The sequence below is a fragment of the Lithobates pipiens genome, unplaced genomic scaffold (genome assembly GCF_037356315.1).
Source record: "Lithobates pipiens isolate NorthernLeopardFrog02 unplaced genomic scaffold, aLitPip1_a1.2 Scaffold_8, whole genome shotgun sequence".
NCBI classification, from domain to species: Eukaryota; Metazoa; Chordata; class Amphibia; order Anura; family Ranidae; genus Lithobates; species Lithobates pipiens.
The window spans coordinates 555668670-555686793 of record NW_027507903.1 but is presented as its reverse complement, the minus strand read 5'-3'; the positions used below and the strand labels follow the sequence as shown (position 1 = coordinate 555686793).

Here is an 18124-nt window from a genome sequence, read left to right as displayed (position 1 = left end):
GGCTATTGGAGCTGCAGCTCCAGGCCCCTTTCTCAAGATAGGCCCATTTGCCAAAAAACATAAAAAAAAAAAAAAAAAAAAGATCGACTTCGAGGATTGTAGCTCGGCGACCAGGAGTCACAGAGACCCCAAATTTGGGTGGTAGGTAGCTAAATACCCACTCCAACACTGGTTAAAATATGGGGCTGCTATCATCTATGGTTGCCGAGATACGGGACTCCTTGCACAGCCTGTCAGAAGCTGCATACAGAGCGGCAGTATAAATACATGCTGGAATACTCTGCAGCAGACGGAGAGGATGACCTCACAGAGCTTATAATAATTATTTGTATATTACTTATGATAATTAACCCCTTGCCACCCAGGCCCATTCTGAGACTTCTCTCCTACTTGTAAAAATCATCATTTTTTTATGCTAGAAAATGACTCAGAACCCTCAAGCATTATATATTGTTTTAGCCGAGACCCTATGGAATAAAATTGTGGTCTTTGCAACTTTTTATGTTACACGATATTTGCGCAGCAATTTTTCAAACTTTTTTTGGGAAAGAAACTGTTTCATTCATAAAAAAAACACTAAAGTTAGCACAATTTTTTGTTGTGTATTAACCACTTAAGGACCGCCGTATTGCCATTATACGTGATCAGAATGGCACAGGCAGGCACAATCACGTAGATCTACGTGCCTGCCTTCCAGCGGGTGGGGGGTCCGATCAGACCCCCTCCCGCTGGATACGGCGGTCCGTTTCCCTCCAGCAGCGATCCGTGATGAGGGGATGGCCGTTGGTTTTCGGCCACCCCCTCTGGATCGCTCCTGGCCAATGACGAACTTCCTCCCACTGTGTATTGTTTACACAGGAAGGATGAAGTGATGTCATTCTCCTCGGGGCGGTCTTTTTGACCGGACTACGAGGAGAAGACTAAGTGTGCACCAACACTACACTGACATGTAGGTACACACAGGTACACAAACCCCCCCCCCCCGATCGCCCCCCGATCCCCCCCGCTCCCCCCCCCCCCCAGTCACAGTGTCACTGATTGCATTGATCATTTCTTTACTGATCAATGCATTCAGTGTCAGTTGTAAAAGTAAAAACTGTCAGGGCAGTTAGTGTTAGGTCCAGGGTAGCCCCCTATCACCCCCCAATAAAGATTTAACCCCCTGATTGCCCCTAGAGTTAACCCTTTCACCCCCTTTTGCCAGTGTCACTAAGCGATAATTTTTCTGATCGCTGCAGTAGTGTCGCTAGTGTCGCTAGGTAGCTAGTTATTTTTTTAGGTTCACCGCCAGGTTTTTATATCGCTAGGTACCCCGATATACTACCCAATAATGGTTTTAACATCCTGATTGCCCCTAGTTAACCCTTTCACCCCCTTTTGCCAGTGTCACTAAGCGATAATTTTTCTGATCGCTGCATCAGTGTCGCTACTGTCGCTAGGTAGCTAGTTCTTTTTTTAGGTTCACCGCCAGGTTTTTATAGCGCTAGGTACCCCGATATACTACCCAATAATGGTTTTAACATCCTGATTGCCCCTAGTTAACCCTTTCACCCCCTTTTGCCACTGTCACTAAGCGATCATTTTTCTGATCGCTGCATTAGTGTTGCTACTGTCGCTAGGTAGCTAGTTATATTTTTAGGTTCACCGCCAGGTTTTTATATCGCTAGGTACCCCGATATACTACCCAATAATGGTTTTAACATCCTGATTGCCCCTAGTTAACCCTTTCACCCCCTTTTGCCAGTGTCACTAAGCGATCATTTTTCTGATCGCTGCATCAGTGTCGCTACTGTCGCTAGGTAGCTAGTTATTTTTTTAGGTTCACCGCCAGGTTTTTATAGCGCTAGGTACCCCGATATACTACCCAATAATGGTTTTAACATCCTGATTGCCCCTAGTTAATCCTTTCACCCCCTTTTGCCAGTGTCACTAAGCGATCATTTTTCTGATCGCTGCATCAGTGTCGCTACTGTCGCTAGGTAGCTAGTTATTTTTTTAGGTTCACCGCCAGGTTTTTATAGCGCTAGGTACCCCGATATACTACCCAATAATGGTTTTAACATCCTGATTGCCCCTAGTTAACCCTTTCACCCCCTTTTGCCAGTGTCACTAAGCGATCATTTTTCTGATCGCTGCATCAGTGTCGCTACTGTCGCTAGGTAGCTAGTTATTTTTTTAGGTTCACCGCCAGGTTTTTATATCGCTAGGTACCCCGATATACTACCCAATAATGGTTTTAACATCCTGATTGCCCCTAGTTAACCCTTTCACCCCCTTTTGCCAGTGTCACTAAGCGATAATTTTTCTGATCGCTGCATCAGTGTCGCTACTGTCGCTAGGTAGCTAGTTATTTTTTTAGGTTCACCGCCAGGTTTTTATAGCGCTAGGTACCCTGATATACTTCCCAATAATGGTTTTAACCCCCTGATTGCCCCTAGTTAACCCTTTCACCAGCGATCACAGTATAAGTGTCACTGGTGACGCTGGTTAGCCAGTTAGTTATTTAGGTTCCCCGTCGGGTTTTTATATAGCGCCAGGGACCCCCATATACTACCTAATAAAAATTTGAACCCCCTGATTGCCCCTAGTTAACCCTTTCACCACTGATCACCGTATAAGTGTTACGGGTGACTCTGGTTAGTTTGCTTTTTATAGCATCAGGGCACCCACCATTTATTACCCAATAAAGGTTTAACCCCCTGATCACCCGGCGGGTGATATCAATTAGGTTTTAGGGTCAGGGTCTGCGTCGCCCCAGGCAGCGCTAGGTTAGTGCCAGTACCGCTACCACCCACGCGCAAAGCATACACCTCCCGTAGTGGTATAGAATCTGAACAGATCAATATCTGATCTGATCAGATCTATACTAGCGTCCCCAGCAGTTCAGGGTTCCAAAAAAACGCATTGTTAGCGGGATCAGCCCAGATACCTGCTAGCACCTGCGTTTTGCCCCTCTGCCCAGCCCACCCAAGTGCAGTATCGATCAATCACTGTCACTTACAAAACACTAAACACATAACTGCAGCGATCGCAGAGTCAGGCCTGATCCCTGCGATCGCTAACAGTTTTTTTGGTAGCATTTTATATTTAAATCCGGAAGGCAGTGCTTGGTTTTCGGGGGTCCCGTACGTGGCTAGGCTCCCAAAAAGTCCCCCACATGTGGTATGCCCGTACTCGGGAGAAGCAGCAGAATTTATTTTGGGGTGTAATTTGACTTCTGCCCATAGCATGTGTGAGCAATATATCATTTAGTGACAACTTTGTGCAAAAAAAAAAAAGTTTGTAATATTCCCGCAACTTTTGGCAAAATATAAAATATTCCATGGACTCAACATGCCTCTCAGTAAATAGCTTGGGGTGTCTACTTTCCAAAATGGGGTCATTTTGGGGGGTTTTGTGCTATTTTGGCATTTTATGGCCTTCGAAACTGTGATAGGTAGTGAGGAGTTAAATCAAAAATTTGCACCCTTAGAAATCCTGAAGGTGGTGATTGGTTTTCGGGGTGCCGTGCGCGACTAGACTCCCAAAAAGTCCCACACATGTGGTATCCCCATACTCGGGAGAAGTAGCGGAATATATTTTGGGGTCCAATTCCACATATAACCATGGCATGTGTGAGCAATATATCATTTAGTGACAACTTTTTGTAAAAAAAAAAATTTTTTTTTATTTTTTGTCATTATTCAATCCCTTGGGACAAAAAAAAAAAATATTCAATGGTCTCAACATGGCCCTCAGCAAATAGCTTGGGGTGTCTACTTTCCAAAATGGGGTCATTTGGAAAGTATCATCTTGGCATTTTATGGCCTTCAAAACTGTGATAGGTAGTGATAGGTAGTGAGGAGTAAAATAAAAAATGTATGCCCTTAGAAATCCTGAAGGCGGTGCTTGGATTTCGGGGTCCCGTACACGGCTAGGCTCCCAAAAAGTCCCACACATGTGGTATCCTCGTACTCAGGAGAAGCAGCAGAATGTATTTTGGGGTGTCATTTCACATATGCCCATAGCATGTGTGAGCAATATATCATTTAGTGACAACTTTGTGCAAAAAAAAAAAGTTTGTAATATTCCCGCAACTTGTGGCAAAATATAAAATATTTTGGGGGGTTTTGGGGGGTTTTGTGCTATTTTGGCATTTTATGGCCTTCGAAACTGTTATAGGTAGTGAGGAGTTAAATCAAAAATTTGCACCCTTAGAAATCCTGAAGGTGGTGATTGGTTTTCGGGGTGCCGTGCGCGACTAGACTCCCAAAAAGTCCCACACATGTGGTATCCCCATACTCGGGAGAAGTAGCGGAATATATTTTGGGGTGCAATTCCACATATAACCATGGCATGTGTGAGCAATATATCATTTAGTGACAACTTTTTGTAAAAATTTTATTTTATTTATTTTTTTGTCATTATTCAATCCCTTAGGACAAAAAAAATAAATATTCAATGGGCTCAACATACCCATCAGCAATTTCCTTGGGGTGTCTACTTTCCAAAATGGGGTCATTTGGGGGGGGGGTTTGTACTGCCCTGCCATTTTAGCAGCTCAAGAAATGAGATAGGCAGTCATAAATTAAAAGCTGTGTAAATTCCAGAAAATGTACTCTAGTTTGTAGACGCTATAACTTTTGCGCAAACCAAAAAATATACGCTTATTGACATTTTTTTTACTAAAGACATGTGGCTGAATAAATTTTGCCCTCAATGTATGACTAAAATGTAGTTTATTCGATTTTTCTTATAACAAAAAGAAGAAAATATCTTTTTTTTTCAAAATTTTCGCTCTTTTTCCATTTATATCGCAAAAAAAAAACGCAGAGGCAATCAAATACCATCAAAAGAAAGCTCTATTTGTGGGAAGAAAAGGACGCAAATTTCGTTTGGGTGCAATATTGCATGACCGCGCAATTACCAGTTAAAGCAGCGCAGTGCGAAATTGGAAAAAGACCTCTGGTCCTTAAGGTGTTTATTGGTCCGGAGCTGAAGTGGTTAAGCGATGCTTTAAATTTTTTTACAGGTTACATGTTTAGAGTTACAGAGGAGGTCTAGTGCTAGAATTATTGCTCTCGCTCTAACGATCATAGTGTATGTGACCTGTGTGTATCTGGCTCTGATACTAACCAGTGCCTACCCAGGGACTGACTAGTATCTCTCCCCAGCCTGTCCCCACACACCCTCTCACCTGCTGCCCTGTGAATGGGGCGATCACTCCCGCAGTGTTATTGTGTTCTGCCAGTGAATACAATGATCAGTGTTGCTAACTATAGCTGGCATCACTGATTGTTTTGGGGAAAACCTGGCAGACTGGTTGTACTCAAGTCGGTTAATAGGTTGACTTGTGTAAAACCAGCTAGCCCATACATAGATCGACTATGGCTGGTCTCTGCTTAGTTGGTGTAATTTTAATCCATGTCTGGCCCGCTTAACCACTACGCAGTCCCTAAACATCCTTCCACAAACCTTTGCATTTTTCCTTCCCAGATTACTTCATCCTCCTCTCCTGTACATAGTGCCTGCTTTGATACACTTCTCTCCTATACATAGTGCCCACTGTCATACTCTCCACACTTTTCTCCTATACATAGTGCCCACTGTCATACTCTCCACACTTCTCTCCTATACATAGTGCCCGCTGTCATACTCTCCACACTTCTCTCCTATACATAGTGCCCACTGTCATACTCTCCACACTTCTCTCCTATACATAGTGCCCACTGTCATACCCTCCACACTCCTCTGCTATACATAGTGCCCACTGTCATACCTCCAACACTTCTCTCCTATACATAGTGCCCACTGTCATACCTCCAACACTTCTCTCCTATACATAACGCCCGCTGTCATATCCTACACACTCCTCTCCTGTACATAGTGCCTGCTTTCATACACTTCTCTCCTGTACATAGTGCCCACTGTCGTACCCTCCACACTCCTCTCCTGTACATACTACTCACTGTCATACTCTCCAAACTCCTCTCCTGTACATACTACTCATTGTCATACCCTCCACACTCCTCTCCTATACATAGTGCCCACTGTCATACCTCCAACACTTCTCTCCTATACATAGTCCCCACTGTCATACCCTCCACACTCCTCTCCTGTACATACTACTCACTGTCATACCCTCCACACTCTTCTCCTATACAGTGCCCACTGTCATACCTCCAACACTGCTCTCCTGTACATACTACTCACTGTCATACCCTCCACACTCCTCTCCTATACATAGTGCCCAATGTCATACCCTCTAAACTCCTCTGCTGTGCATACCGCCCACTGTCATACCCCTCCACACTCCTCTCCTGTACATAGTGCCTTCTGCCATACCCTCCACACTCCTCTCCTGTACACAGTGCCCACTGTTAGACCCTCCACATTCCTCTCCCTCACCTGCACATACTTCCCACTTTTATACCATCCATACTCCTCTCCTATGCCTCTTACCCACAAAAACTGTTCTTTAAAATTATTATGCTGAATACCCTCAATGTTACCAGCTCTAGAATGGGCACTTTTGTCACTTCAACTAAAGGAAATCTCACAGTCTTCATATTTGTTCTGCCCCATTATTAGTACTTATTTCATGTTGTAATGACTATTGTGATGTATAGAGGAACACGGGGGATGTCAGCTACTCTAAATATAGCCCTTGTAAAAAAAAAGCGTCCCTGAAAATATTTTTAAAATGTTGACAACTCTGCATTTAGGCACTGCCCAAGGGCGACAGAGTAAGTAGGGGGCCCCATGAGAGGCTCCTGTGATATTAAAGCAGTAGTAAACTTTTCTAAAATTACTACTTTTTAGAGGCCCTGGGGTAGGTTATGCCATAATGTACAAGTATGCCCAGCATATTAGCACATTAGGGTACATTTAAATTGTCAGACTGAGCCCTCCAGTGCTGTGCTGTGATCAGTCCGGCGGGGCCCGGGAACTTCCATCTTCACCCGGTCTTCCTTCTGGGTTCTGTGCCTTCCGTCACTTGCCTTGGCCGGGCTGCCCTGATGTCATTCCCACACATGCCCATGTGCATCCTCTCTCTCTCACCCCCCCCTTTCTCTCTCATCCTCCCTCCCTTACCCCTCACACCTCTTTCATCCCCTTTCTCTGTCTTTCTCTCTCTCTCATCCTCCCCCTCTCTCTCTTTAATTGAATTTGTTATAACAAAAAATAGTTGCATTTTTATTTATTTATTGTTTATAAAAGGCCCCACCAAAATCCTCAGCACCAGGCCCATGATGTTCTTAATCTGGCCCTGCAGTGGTTCCACTTTTATTACTGTCATGGAAAAGAAGGAAAAAGTGGGAGGTGGGAGGAGGGACCACCAGGGAGGACCCTCTAGTGGTTGGACAAAACTGACCAGTACCTCATCCTATCAGAGAAATTGTACAAAAGGACCCTATATACTGATATTTAAGGACTTTACCACATAAGTAAAAAATTATCAAAAATGTTTTATTGTAAGAAGTTTAAAAACATTGGAACATATATTCAACACAAAACATAACATAATTCCATATATAAATAGTATTTGTGTTACACAGTAAGAGATTGACTCATCAGTGATGAATGGCTTGCTACAACTTCCGACACAGTTGCTTTTCATGGGTCGCTGCCCGCTTCTTCAGGAAAGCATATAACAGTCAGGCTCTCAATGTATATAGACATCAGCGTAAACAGTTTTTAACAACTCCCTTGATTAGTGGAGTAGTCCAAACCAGAGCCTCATCAGGGGATCAGCCAAATTTAAATTGCCAACTTGTGCGTTGGGATAGATTATCTGGTATATCAAATTAAGGCAAAAGTCCAAGCATGCTAAGTGGCCCTGGAGTAGTGGGTCGGCTGGTAAAGTAAGGAGGAATAAGCCGCTCAGTGTTCTCCCTTCTTACATGTCAGCAAGATTGTGCAGCTCCAGGTTCCCGTTCAAGATCTTCAGAGCACAAGTAGCATGCCAAAATCGGATCAGTTAAGATGAGGATCCGACTGTGATCCAACTTCAATGATATTCAGTGGGCTGAAGTAGGACCAAAGTCAGACCACAGTAGCAAAGATTTGTTTTGGACCAGTTAAGACAGCTCTCATAGGGAGCCATTGATTTATACATGTCATGCAACATGAGCTCCCAAATGTCGTGCCAGTGTGAACTAATCTGACTTGTAAGGGTGCCCAGTGCTACAAATCTAATGAAACTGTGTGAATGATTTTCAGGTTAAATCTGAGCGAAGATGAGTATCTTTCCCTCTTTCACTCCATCAATGGGTGAGTTCCCTGTTCATATTTATTTTACAATTTTATATATATTTTTTCATATTTCTATAATGCTGTTTTCCATAATCATTGGTGGTCAGGCTGTTGGATCCAGGGTGGACAATACCAGATTGTATCATCATCTTGCTTTTCAGTTGGTGTTCATACCATGTATATTTCATGTTTTTTTGTTTTTTTACTGATAATTTATGCCCCATACACACTATCAGATTTTCTACGGATTTTTTCCTTCAGGTTTACCAAAACCATGTAGTACAAGGGCCTCCCTGATTGCATACAAATTGAAACTCCTAAGGTTTGACCTCATATTATGTGGTTTTGGTAAATCTGAAGTAAAAACTCAGCAGAAACACTAATAGTGTGTATGGGGCTTTATAATAAAAACCTGTTTTATGATTTTATCTGCTATATGATTGAAGTGCCTATAAAGTCCCATAACTAGGGAACTTCTATGTCTATATTCGAATTTAGGGATGTGGCACATTGTGGAGTTAAATCCCTGATACCCCCATAGACTTTTGGATCCTTTTCATAGGGCAAATATGAAAAATTGTTTAAAAAAAAAAACAGTTTAAAGGCTATTTTTTTTAAAATAGAAAACATGTCATACTCACCTGCTCTGTGCAATGGTTTTGCTTGTGACAGCCCCTTAGTTGTATTAACCAATAGTGATGGACGAACTTCCGACGGGACGTTTCGCGAACGCGAAATGCGAACGGACCCAAACGTTCGCGAAACCGACCGTTCGCCGCGGGCCCCATTGACTTCAATGGGAGGCGAACTTTGCAAACCTTCATGTCGAATTTGCGGCCACGTGGTAATTATTAGGGGGTAAAACGTAGTCCCACCATCTGGACAATGACATAATACATGTATGAGGTGAATTTGGGATCGATAACTACAAGCATTTTTATTTTATTTGGGAAATTGTTCTAACAATTCAGGACTATGGAGCTAATGAAGGCAATGGAGGAGAGGGAAGGTCAGGGACCAGGGTAGGCAAAGAAGAGGGTGCAGGAGATGATCACCAGCAGCGTGACATACCGGAATGACACATGCACCGTGATAGAGGCATCTGACAGCAGCACCGTAATACAGAGCACTGACAGCAGCACCGTGACATACAGCGCTGACAGCAGCACCGTGACATACAGCGCTGACAGCAGCACCGTGACATACAGCGCTGACAGCAGCACCGTGACATACAGCGCTGACAGCAGCACCGTGACATACAGCGCTGACAGCAGCACCGTGACATACAGCGCTGACAGCAGCACCGTGACATACAGCGCTGACAGCAGCACCGTGACATACAGCGCTGACAGCAGCACCGTGACATACAGCGCTGACAGCAGCACCGTGACATACAGCGCTGACAGCAGCACCGTGACATACAGCGCTGACAGCAGCACCGTGACATACAGCACTGACAGCAGCACCGTAAGCAGCCCCAGGAGGAAGTCAGCACAGCACAGGGATGGTGTGATCCCCTCATAATAAGAACCCCCAGGAGGAAGTCAGCACAGCACAGGGATAGTGTGATCCCTTCATAATAAGAACCCCCAGGAGGAAGTCAGCACAGCACAGGGATATCATAAGCAGCCCCAGTAGAAATATGACACCGCTCAACCTCTTCAAAGAGGAGGGTAGGGGCATATAGTACGGTGTGCTTTTTTGGGTCAAGGAAGTGAGCCAAATGAATTAAGAAGGTCTGTGTGCTTGATTAAAAAAATAGTTTATAGACATATACATGGTCTACTGGTCACATGTGTTGAATTCCTCCGAGATCCATGCCTCATTCATTTTTAGAAATGTGAGGTAGTTAACACTGTGGTGAGCTAGGCGAGTACGCTTATCGGTCACAATCCCCCCTGCTGCGCTGAACGTCCTTTCGGACAGGACACTGGATGAGGGGCAAGCCAACAGTTCGATTGCAAATTGGGCAAGCTCTGGCCAGAGGTCAAGCCTGCCCACCCAGTAGTCTAGGGGTTCATCACTCCTCAGAGCGTCCACATCGGCCGTTAACCCAATGTAGTCGGACACCTGACGGTCTAGGCGTTCCCTGATGCTGGATCCGGATGACACCTGTCGATGGGTCGGCTGAAAGAATGACCTCATATCCGAAGTCACCAACACATCTTCAAACCGGCCTCTTCTTGCAGGCGCTGTTGGATTGGTACCCGCAAATCCTTCTCTGGGAGTGGGAATTGCTCCTCTGCCAGCGCACGCAAAAGCAGAATGCAGCATTTCTCGAAGCAAGGCCTGGAAGTGCTGCATTCTGACAGCCCTCTGCGACGGCGGTAACATTTCCGCCATTTTGTGTTTGTACCGGGGGTCTAAGTACGTTGCCACCCAGTACTGGTCCTTGACCCTCATGCTTTTTATACGGGGGTCCCTATTAAAACACTGGAGCATGAAGGCCCCCATTTGCACTAAAGTGGAAGCGGTGTGGTGGCCTGGCTCCTGCTCATCATCCAGGATAATGTCGTCCTCTTCATTCTCCTCTCCCCATCCTCGCACAACAGGGATCCCAGAAAGGTTTAAAGCATGCTCTTCTTGCTCCTGCTCATCCGCCCCGGCACCATCCTCCTCTGACTCCTCATCAGACTCCTGTTGTTGACTTGTCTCAGATAGAGTAGCCCCCCCTGGGAATTCATCCAGCATTGCGACTTCCTCATCTTCCCGCTCCTGCTCCTCCACAGCCTGATCAATGACACGACGCAATGCACGCTCCAGAAAGAAGGCATAAGGTACCATGTCACTGATGGCGCCATGGCTGCGACTGACCAGTTTGGTGATCTCCTCAAATGGCCGCAGAAGTCTGCATGTGTCGCGCATGAGCAGCCACTGGCGCGGTGAAAAAAAACCCAGCTCCCCAGAACCGTTTCTTTCGCAGAGTTCATACAGGTAGACGTTAACTGCACGTTTCTGCTGGAGCAGCCTATCAAGCATATAGAAGGTTGAGTTCCATCGCGTCGGGCAATCGCAAATAAGACGTCTGACCGGCAGATGGTGTCGCCGCTGAATGTCAGCAAGGCGAGCCATGGCCGTGTAAGATCTTCTGAAATGGGCCGAGATTTTCCTTGCCTGCCGCAAGATGTCCTGGACCCCAGGGTATTTGACAAGGAATCGCTGCACGACCAAGTTTAAGACGTGTGCCATGCACGGCACGTGCGTGATTTTGCCCTGTTTCAATGCGCTAAGCAGATTGGCACCGTTGTCACACACCACTTTACCAACTGTCAAATTGAGCGGTGTTAGCCACTCATCTGCCTGTGAACGCAAAGCTGAAAGGAGTGCCGGGCCAGTGTGGCTCTTTGCTTCCAGGCACAACAGACGCAGCACGGCATGGCAACGTCTCACCTGGCATGTGGAATAGGTTCTGGGGAGCTTGGGCGGTGCAGTGGAAGAGACGCTAGCAGCGGAAAAGGAGGAGGCAGCTGAGGAGGAGAGGGAGGAGGATGGAGTAGGAGGAGGAGAAGAAGAGTCAGGCCTGCATGCAATCCGTGGCGGTAAAACCAAATCTACACGGGTGCCACGGGTTACATGCTTGACGGCCGTCAGAAGGTTCACCCAGTGGGCAGTAAAACTGATATACCTTCCCTGCCCGTGTTTGCTAGACCACGTGTCTGTGGTCAGATGTATCTTGGCACCGACACTGTGTGCCAGAGATACATTCACTTGCCGCTGAACATGGCCATATAGCTCTGGGATGCCCTTCTCTGAGAAATACTTCCTTCCTGGGACCTTCCATTGTGGTGTTCCAATGGCCACAAATTTGCGAAAGGCCTCCGAGTCCACCAGTTTATATGGCAGTAGTTGGCGGGCTATGAGTTCTGACAAGCCAGCCGCCAACCGTTGGGCAAGAGGGTTATCCGGCATCATCATTTTTTTACGCTCAAACATTAGGCCCACGGAAGCCTGCCTTTTTGCAGAAAAATGTGAGCTTGGCGTGATGGAAGGTGGAGTGGAGGACAATTGTGAGGAGAGAGGAGAAGGAGAAGTAGAAGACGAGGCTGGACGGTGAGAGCCTGCAGTGTGGCTTTGTGTGTTCCGTTGCTCCCACTGGGCTCGGTGATGGCTGCTCATGTGCCTTCTTAAGGCGGTCGTCCCTAGGTGAGTATTGGGCTTACCGCGACTAACGCGTTGACTGCAAAGATTGCAGATGGCAACGCTATTGTCAGCAGCGGACACGTTAAAAAAAGCCCACACTGCGGAGCCATGTGCCGGTGTCCTGGGAGCGCCAGATGTGACCGTACATGGTCGATGACTCGCTCCTGATACATTTGCAGTCTGCTTTGTCCCTGCTGTGCAATGTAAGTCATTGCTGCTTCTCCTCCCTATCTGCTGGTCCATATCTCCCTCTGAACTCCCCTCCTCTTCCTCTCTTGTGGGCACCCACGTGACATCACTAGACACGTCATCATCAACGTCACCTTCCCCACCGCTATAAGTAGAGATCTCGGAGTAGGCAGCAACACCGGGGACCAACCTCCTCCTTGGGCTGATCTGGGTACTGGCGTCAGACTGCTGAGTAGCGCTTGTTGCTACCTCCTCTTCCTGATCCAATACCAAGAGTGGCTGCGCATCAGAAATGTCCTCTTGATATGGATCGGAAAATAATTCCAGTGACTCAAGCGGAAGGTATGTGGTGGTGGTGGTGGTGGTCGTGTTGTTGGTGGTAGTGTCTTTGGGGGTGCACATAGCAGAGAGTGAAGAAGAGGGTGCAGATCGAGAGGATGAGGAGGGTGCAGAAGAGTAAGGCTGAGCGAGCCACTCAACCAAGTCTGGTGCATCCTTTAAAGTAATTGAACGCACCTTCTGCAACTTCCCACTTTGGCTCAAGCCTGTTGCTCCTGCCCTACCCCTACCACCCCTGCGGAAGGGCCTGCCTCTTCCTCTGCATGTCATTTTTTAAATGACCCTGTGACAAAACTCTTAGTCCCTATACCGCTGAAGGACTGCTGCAGTATAGGTGAGCGGTCAGCAGTGGTGCACGTCAACCCTATCTATTGTGGACCTATAGCGGTCCTTACAGAACAGCAGACTGTACCGCACTCAAGCCTATGTACCGTAGCACCCTATACCAAGTTACCAGTCCTTATAAGAACTTTTGTGGACCAAGCAGGTTGTGTATTAGTGTTTAGCAGACTGTACGTCAGTCCCTATACCGCTGAAGGACTGCTGCAGTATAGGGCAGCGGTCAGCAGTGGTGCACGTCAACCCTATCTATTGTGGACCGATAGCGGTCCTTACAGAACAGCAGACTGTACCGCACTCAAGCCTATGTACCGTAGCACCCTATACCAAGTTACCAGTCCTTATAAGAACTTTTGTGGACCAAGCAGGTTGTGTATTAGTGTTTAGCAGACTGTACGTCAGTCCCTATACCGCTGAAGGACTGCTGCAGTATAGGGCAGCGGTCAGCAGTGGTGCACGTCAACCCTATCTATTGTGGACCGATAGCGGTCCTTACAGAACAGCAGACTGTACCGCACTCAAGCCTATGTACCGTAGCACCCTATACCAAGTTACCAGTCCTTATAAGAACTTTTGTGGACCAAGCAGGTTGTGTATTAGTGTTTAGCAGACTGTACGTCAGTCCCTATACCGCTGAAGGACTGCTGCAGTATAGGGCAGCGGTCAGCAGTGGTGCACGTCAACCCTATCTATTGTGGACCGATAGCGGTCCTTACAGAACAGCAGACTGTACCGCACTCAAGCCTATGTACCGTAGCACCCTATACCAAGTTACCAGTCCTTATAAGAACTTTTGTGGAACAAGCAGGTTGTGTGTTAGTGATTAGCAGACTGTACGTCAGTCCCTATACCGCTGAAGGACTGCTGCAGTATAGGTGAGCGGTCAGCAGTGGTGCACGTCAACCCTATCTATTGTGGACCGATAGCGGTCCTTACAGAACAGCAGACTGTACCGCACTCAAGCCTATGTACCGTAGCACCCTATACCAAGTTACCAGTCCTTATAAGAACTTTTGTGGACCAAGCAGGTTGTGTATTAGTGTTTAGCAGACTGTACGTCAGTCCCTATACCGCTGAAGGACTGCTGCAGTATAGGGCAGCGGTCAGCAGTGGTGCACGTCAACCCTATCTATTGTGGACCGATAGCGGTCCTTACAGAACAGCAGACTGTACCGCACTCAAGCCTATGTACCGTAGCACCCTATACCAAGTTACCAGTCCTTATAAGAACTTTTGTGGAACAAGCAGGTTGTGTATTAGTGTTTAGCAGACTGTACGTCAGTCCCTATACCGCTGAAGGACTGCTGCAGTATAGGTGAGCGGTCAGCAGTGGTGCACGTCAACCCTATCTATTGTGGACCGATAGCGGTCCTTACAGAACAGCAGACTGTACCGCACTCAAGCCTATGTACCGTAGCACCCTATACCAAGTTACCAGTCCTTATAAGAACTTTTGTGGAACAAGCAGGTTGTGTGTTAGTGATTAGCAGACTGTACGTCAGTCCCTATACCGCTGAAGGACTGCTGCAGTATAGGTGAGCGGTCAGCAGTGGTGCACGTCAACCCTATCTATTGTGGACCGATAGCGGTCCTTACAGAACAGCAGACTGTACCGCACTCAAGCCTATGTACCGTAGCACCCTATACCAAGTTACCAGTCCTTATAAGAACTTTTGTGGAACAAGCAGGTTGTGTATTAGTGTTTAGCAGACTGTACGTCAGTCCCTATACCGCTGAAGGACTGCTGCAGTATAGGTGAGCGGTCAGCAGTGGTGCACGTCAACCCTATCTATTGTGGACCGATAGCGGTCCTTACAGAACAGCAGACTGTACCGCACTCAAGCCTATGTACCGTAGCACCCTATACCAAGTTACCAGTCCTTATAAGAACTTTTGTGGACCAAGCAGGTTGTGTATTAGTTTTTAGCAGACTGTACGTCAGTCCCTATACCGCTGAAGGACTGCTGCAGTATAGGGCAGCGGTCAGCAGTGGTGCACGTCAACCCTATCTATTGTGGACCGATAGCGGTCCTTACAGAACAGCAGACTGTACCGCACTCAAGCCTATGTACCGTAGCACCCTATACCAAGTTACCAGTCCTTATAAGAACTTTTGTGGAACAAGCAGGTTGTGTGTTAGTGATTAGCAGACTGTACGTCAGTCCCTATACCGCTGAAGGACTGCTGCAGTATAGGGCAGCGGTCAGCAGTGGTGCACGTCAACCCTATCTATTGTGGACCGATAGCGGTCCTTACAGAACAGCAGACTGTACCGCACTCAAGCCTATGTACCGTAGCACCCTATACCAAGTTACCAGTCCTTATAAGAACTTTTGTGGAACAAGTGAGTTGTGAATGTTTAGCAGACTGCAGCAGAAGGGCAGCAGTCAAGTATAATATCCTTTCTATATTTGGAAGAAAGAATATTATACATGTACAAGCCTATTACTGTACCACTGATACCAGTCCTGAAAAGAACCTTTGTGGAACTAATAATAACAGCAAGTCTTTAAAATTACCCTCACTGCCTGACAACACTGCTTCCTTCCTGTCCCTATACAAATTGGCAAAAAAAGAGAACGATTAGTGGTTACTGGAACAGCTCTTTTGTGGACCTTGATAGTAACAGCTAATGATGATGATGATGATGATGATGATGAAAGACTAATCTGGCTGTCCCTGTAGCATACACCGTCCTTTCCCTTTCTCTAAACTAACAAAAGACACTCAGGCTGCTGCAAGAATCAGCAGCACAGCAAACCTATCAACACCTAACACCTATACCAGTCCTGAAAAGAACTTTTGTGTACCAAATAGCTAGTGGTTTATCTCTCCCTACTCCACACAGGAACCTGTCCCTATCTTAACAGAAGAAAGAATGTAAAATGGCCACCGGATCGGGTGTATTTATAGGTTAGGGGGAATGTACAAGTGTCCATGTGCTGTCATGTCTCAATTGGCTGTCCTGTATCACATGATAAACGTGTCACCAAAGGTTAAAGTTCTTGTATACATTAAACACGTAAGTCCGCCGCGGCGAACGACGGAAAAAGGCGTTCGAACGTGCGGACCGCGAATGTCGGAAATTCGCCGCGAAACGACCGCCGGGCGAACCGTTCGGCCATCACTATTAACCAACGTCTCCCCAGAAGATTATGGTGTCAGGAGTGTGGGGGGCATGGACAGAGGAGGATTTCTACTAAAAGAATAGGCATCAGCATAAGGGACACATCACACTTGACTGTAAGTTATGCCCCTTGTGCTGATTTTTAAAAAAAATTTGGGCTGCACTTAGACACTGAAACCAAATCAGGAGCTACAACAGTACTGGGTTTTTGAAGTTTGGTGGCATGTGGGTTTTACAGAAATGTGTTACAATGATGTGATAGATGTGTGTTTATTTAACAGTGTTCTTCTACCCGGAGGAGCTGTTGGTCTCCTGACTTCTAATTTTTCTCGGATAGCTGGAATATTCTATAAACTGTCTATTGAGGTAAGTAAGCATGACACTCAGGCACATATAGCACTATAAAAAACAAAGATTCCTGCTATGAATGGTGGTCAAGAGACCCTCATATACTGTACATAAGAAGAATAGAAGGACCCAAACCCAAATATAAAAGTGTTATGTCCCCCTAGATTTTTGATAGTATATGTGGAAGATGGTGTCCAACATGATATGCCTCTTTTTCCAACTTTAAAATAACCGGTGCCTGGACTATGGACATTATTTAAAGTGGAAGTAAACCCATGGATTTAAACAGTTAAAAAAAAGGCATGACGGGAATGCTAACTGCACATTGGCTGTGCTCTCAGCCAAACTATCAAACCATCCAATGGCTGGTGTCATAACGAATCACATGTGCAGCACCATAGCAGTTGAAGATTAAACAGAGGCAAAGATGGCAGCTTCCTTGGCTGAAAACGATAGGGGAGTTTAGTCCACTTTAAATAATCTTAACAAGCACTAAAGGGGTTTTAAAACAAGGCATCTCCAACCTTTATAACTGCTTGTACTGTGAAGAAAAACATCTTCAAAGATCACAACAGAGACTCTGATGTTGGGTGTTGGTCCATTTCTGCTTAGAGACACCTGCTGTTTTTTACAAATGCATTTATCCACAATGCCTATAGATACACAGATGAATGAGGGTTTGGACAGTGTCTTTACTGCTTGTTCAAAATATGTTTATACTTTAATGATGTTCACAGTTTGGCACAAGTTTATATATACAGCTCATATAATATTTTTTTCTGTATTTTGTCTCTGTGTCTGGTAAAATATTTTTTGCAGGTTTTTTACCCTTTTAATTGTAAATAGACCATATTTTTTGCTCAGTGTTTGGTTCCATTGTTACCCCTAGGCTGCTTCTTCTGGAATATATTTCCCTATCTGGGGGACATGTATGGGATTTCAGGTCCTCACTGCCCTAACGACTGGAGAGGACTTATTAAGTAACACATCGGCTGAAAACATATCGCTTCCACTAAACCTCACGAAAGGTAATTACAGCAGTAGGGTGGAAATTGTTGAATAATAATTTCATGCACAGCTTCCATTGAGACTGCTCTCTTTTGCTTTTCCAGGTGGCCCTACATTTCTGAGCACATCTGAAAATTTAATTTTTGGCTTTCTTGTAAAATCCATTTCTTGGAATACATTATGGGACACAGAGCATCTTTGTAGCAATAATGATAGGGTTCTGCTACTTCAGGTGATTGGACACTGGCAAAAAAAGACAGGAAATCTATTCCTATGTATAACCTCTCCCAGCTAAGCAAGGCTTCAGATTTTGCATCAAGCCATGAAGAAAGAGGGGCAGGATCTCTGCTTTTTTTTTTTAAAAGCCTAATGCCGCGTACACACGACCGGACTTTTCGA

General features: G+C 45.8%; 1 protein-coding gene across 1 annotated transcript in view; it reads left to right on the top strand.

The window, feature by feature from the left end:
- LOC143960926 (gamma-glutamyl hydrolase-like) overlaps positions 1–18124 on the top strand; it is a 54947-nt gene that overhangs the window by 27338 nt on the left and 9485 nt on the right. The window contains exons 4-6 of the mRNA XM_077469958.1: positions 8203–8253; positions 16651–16735; positions 17607–17745. Coding sequence (XP_077326084.1) covers positions 8203–8253; positions 16651–16735; positions 17607–17745 — 275 coding nt within the window. The remainder of the gene's footprint in view (positions 1–8202; positions 8254–16650; positions 16736–17606; positions 17746–18124) is intronic.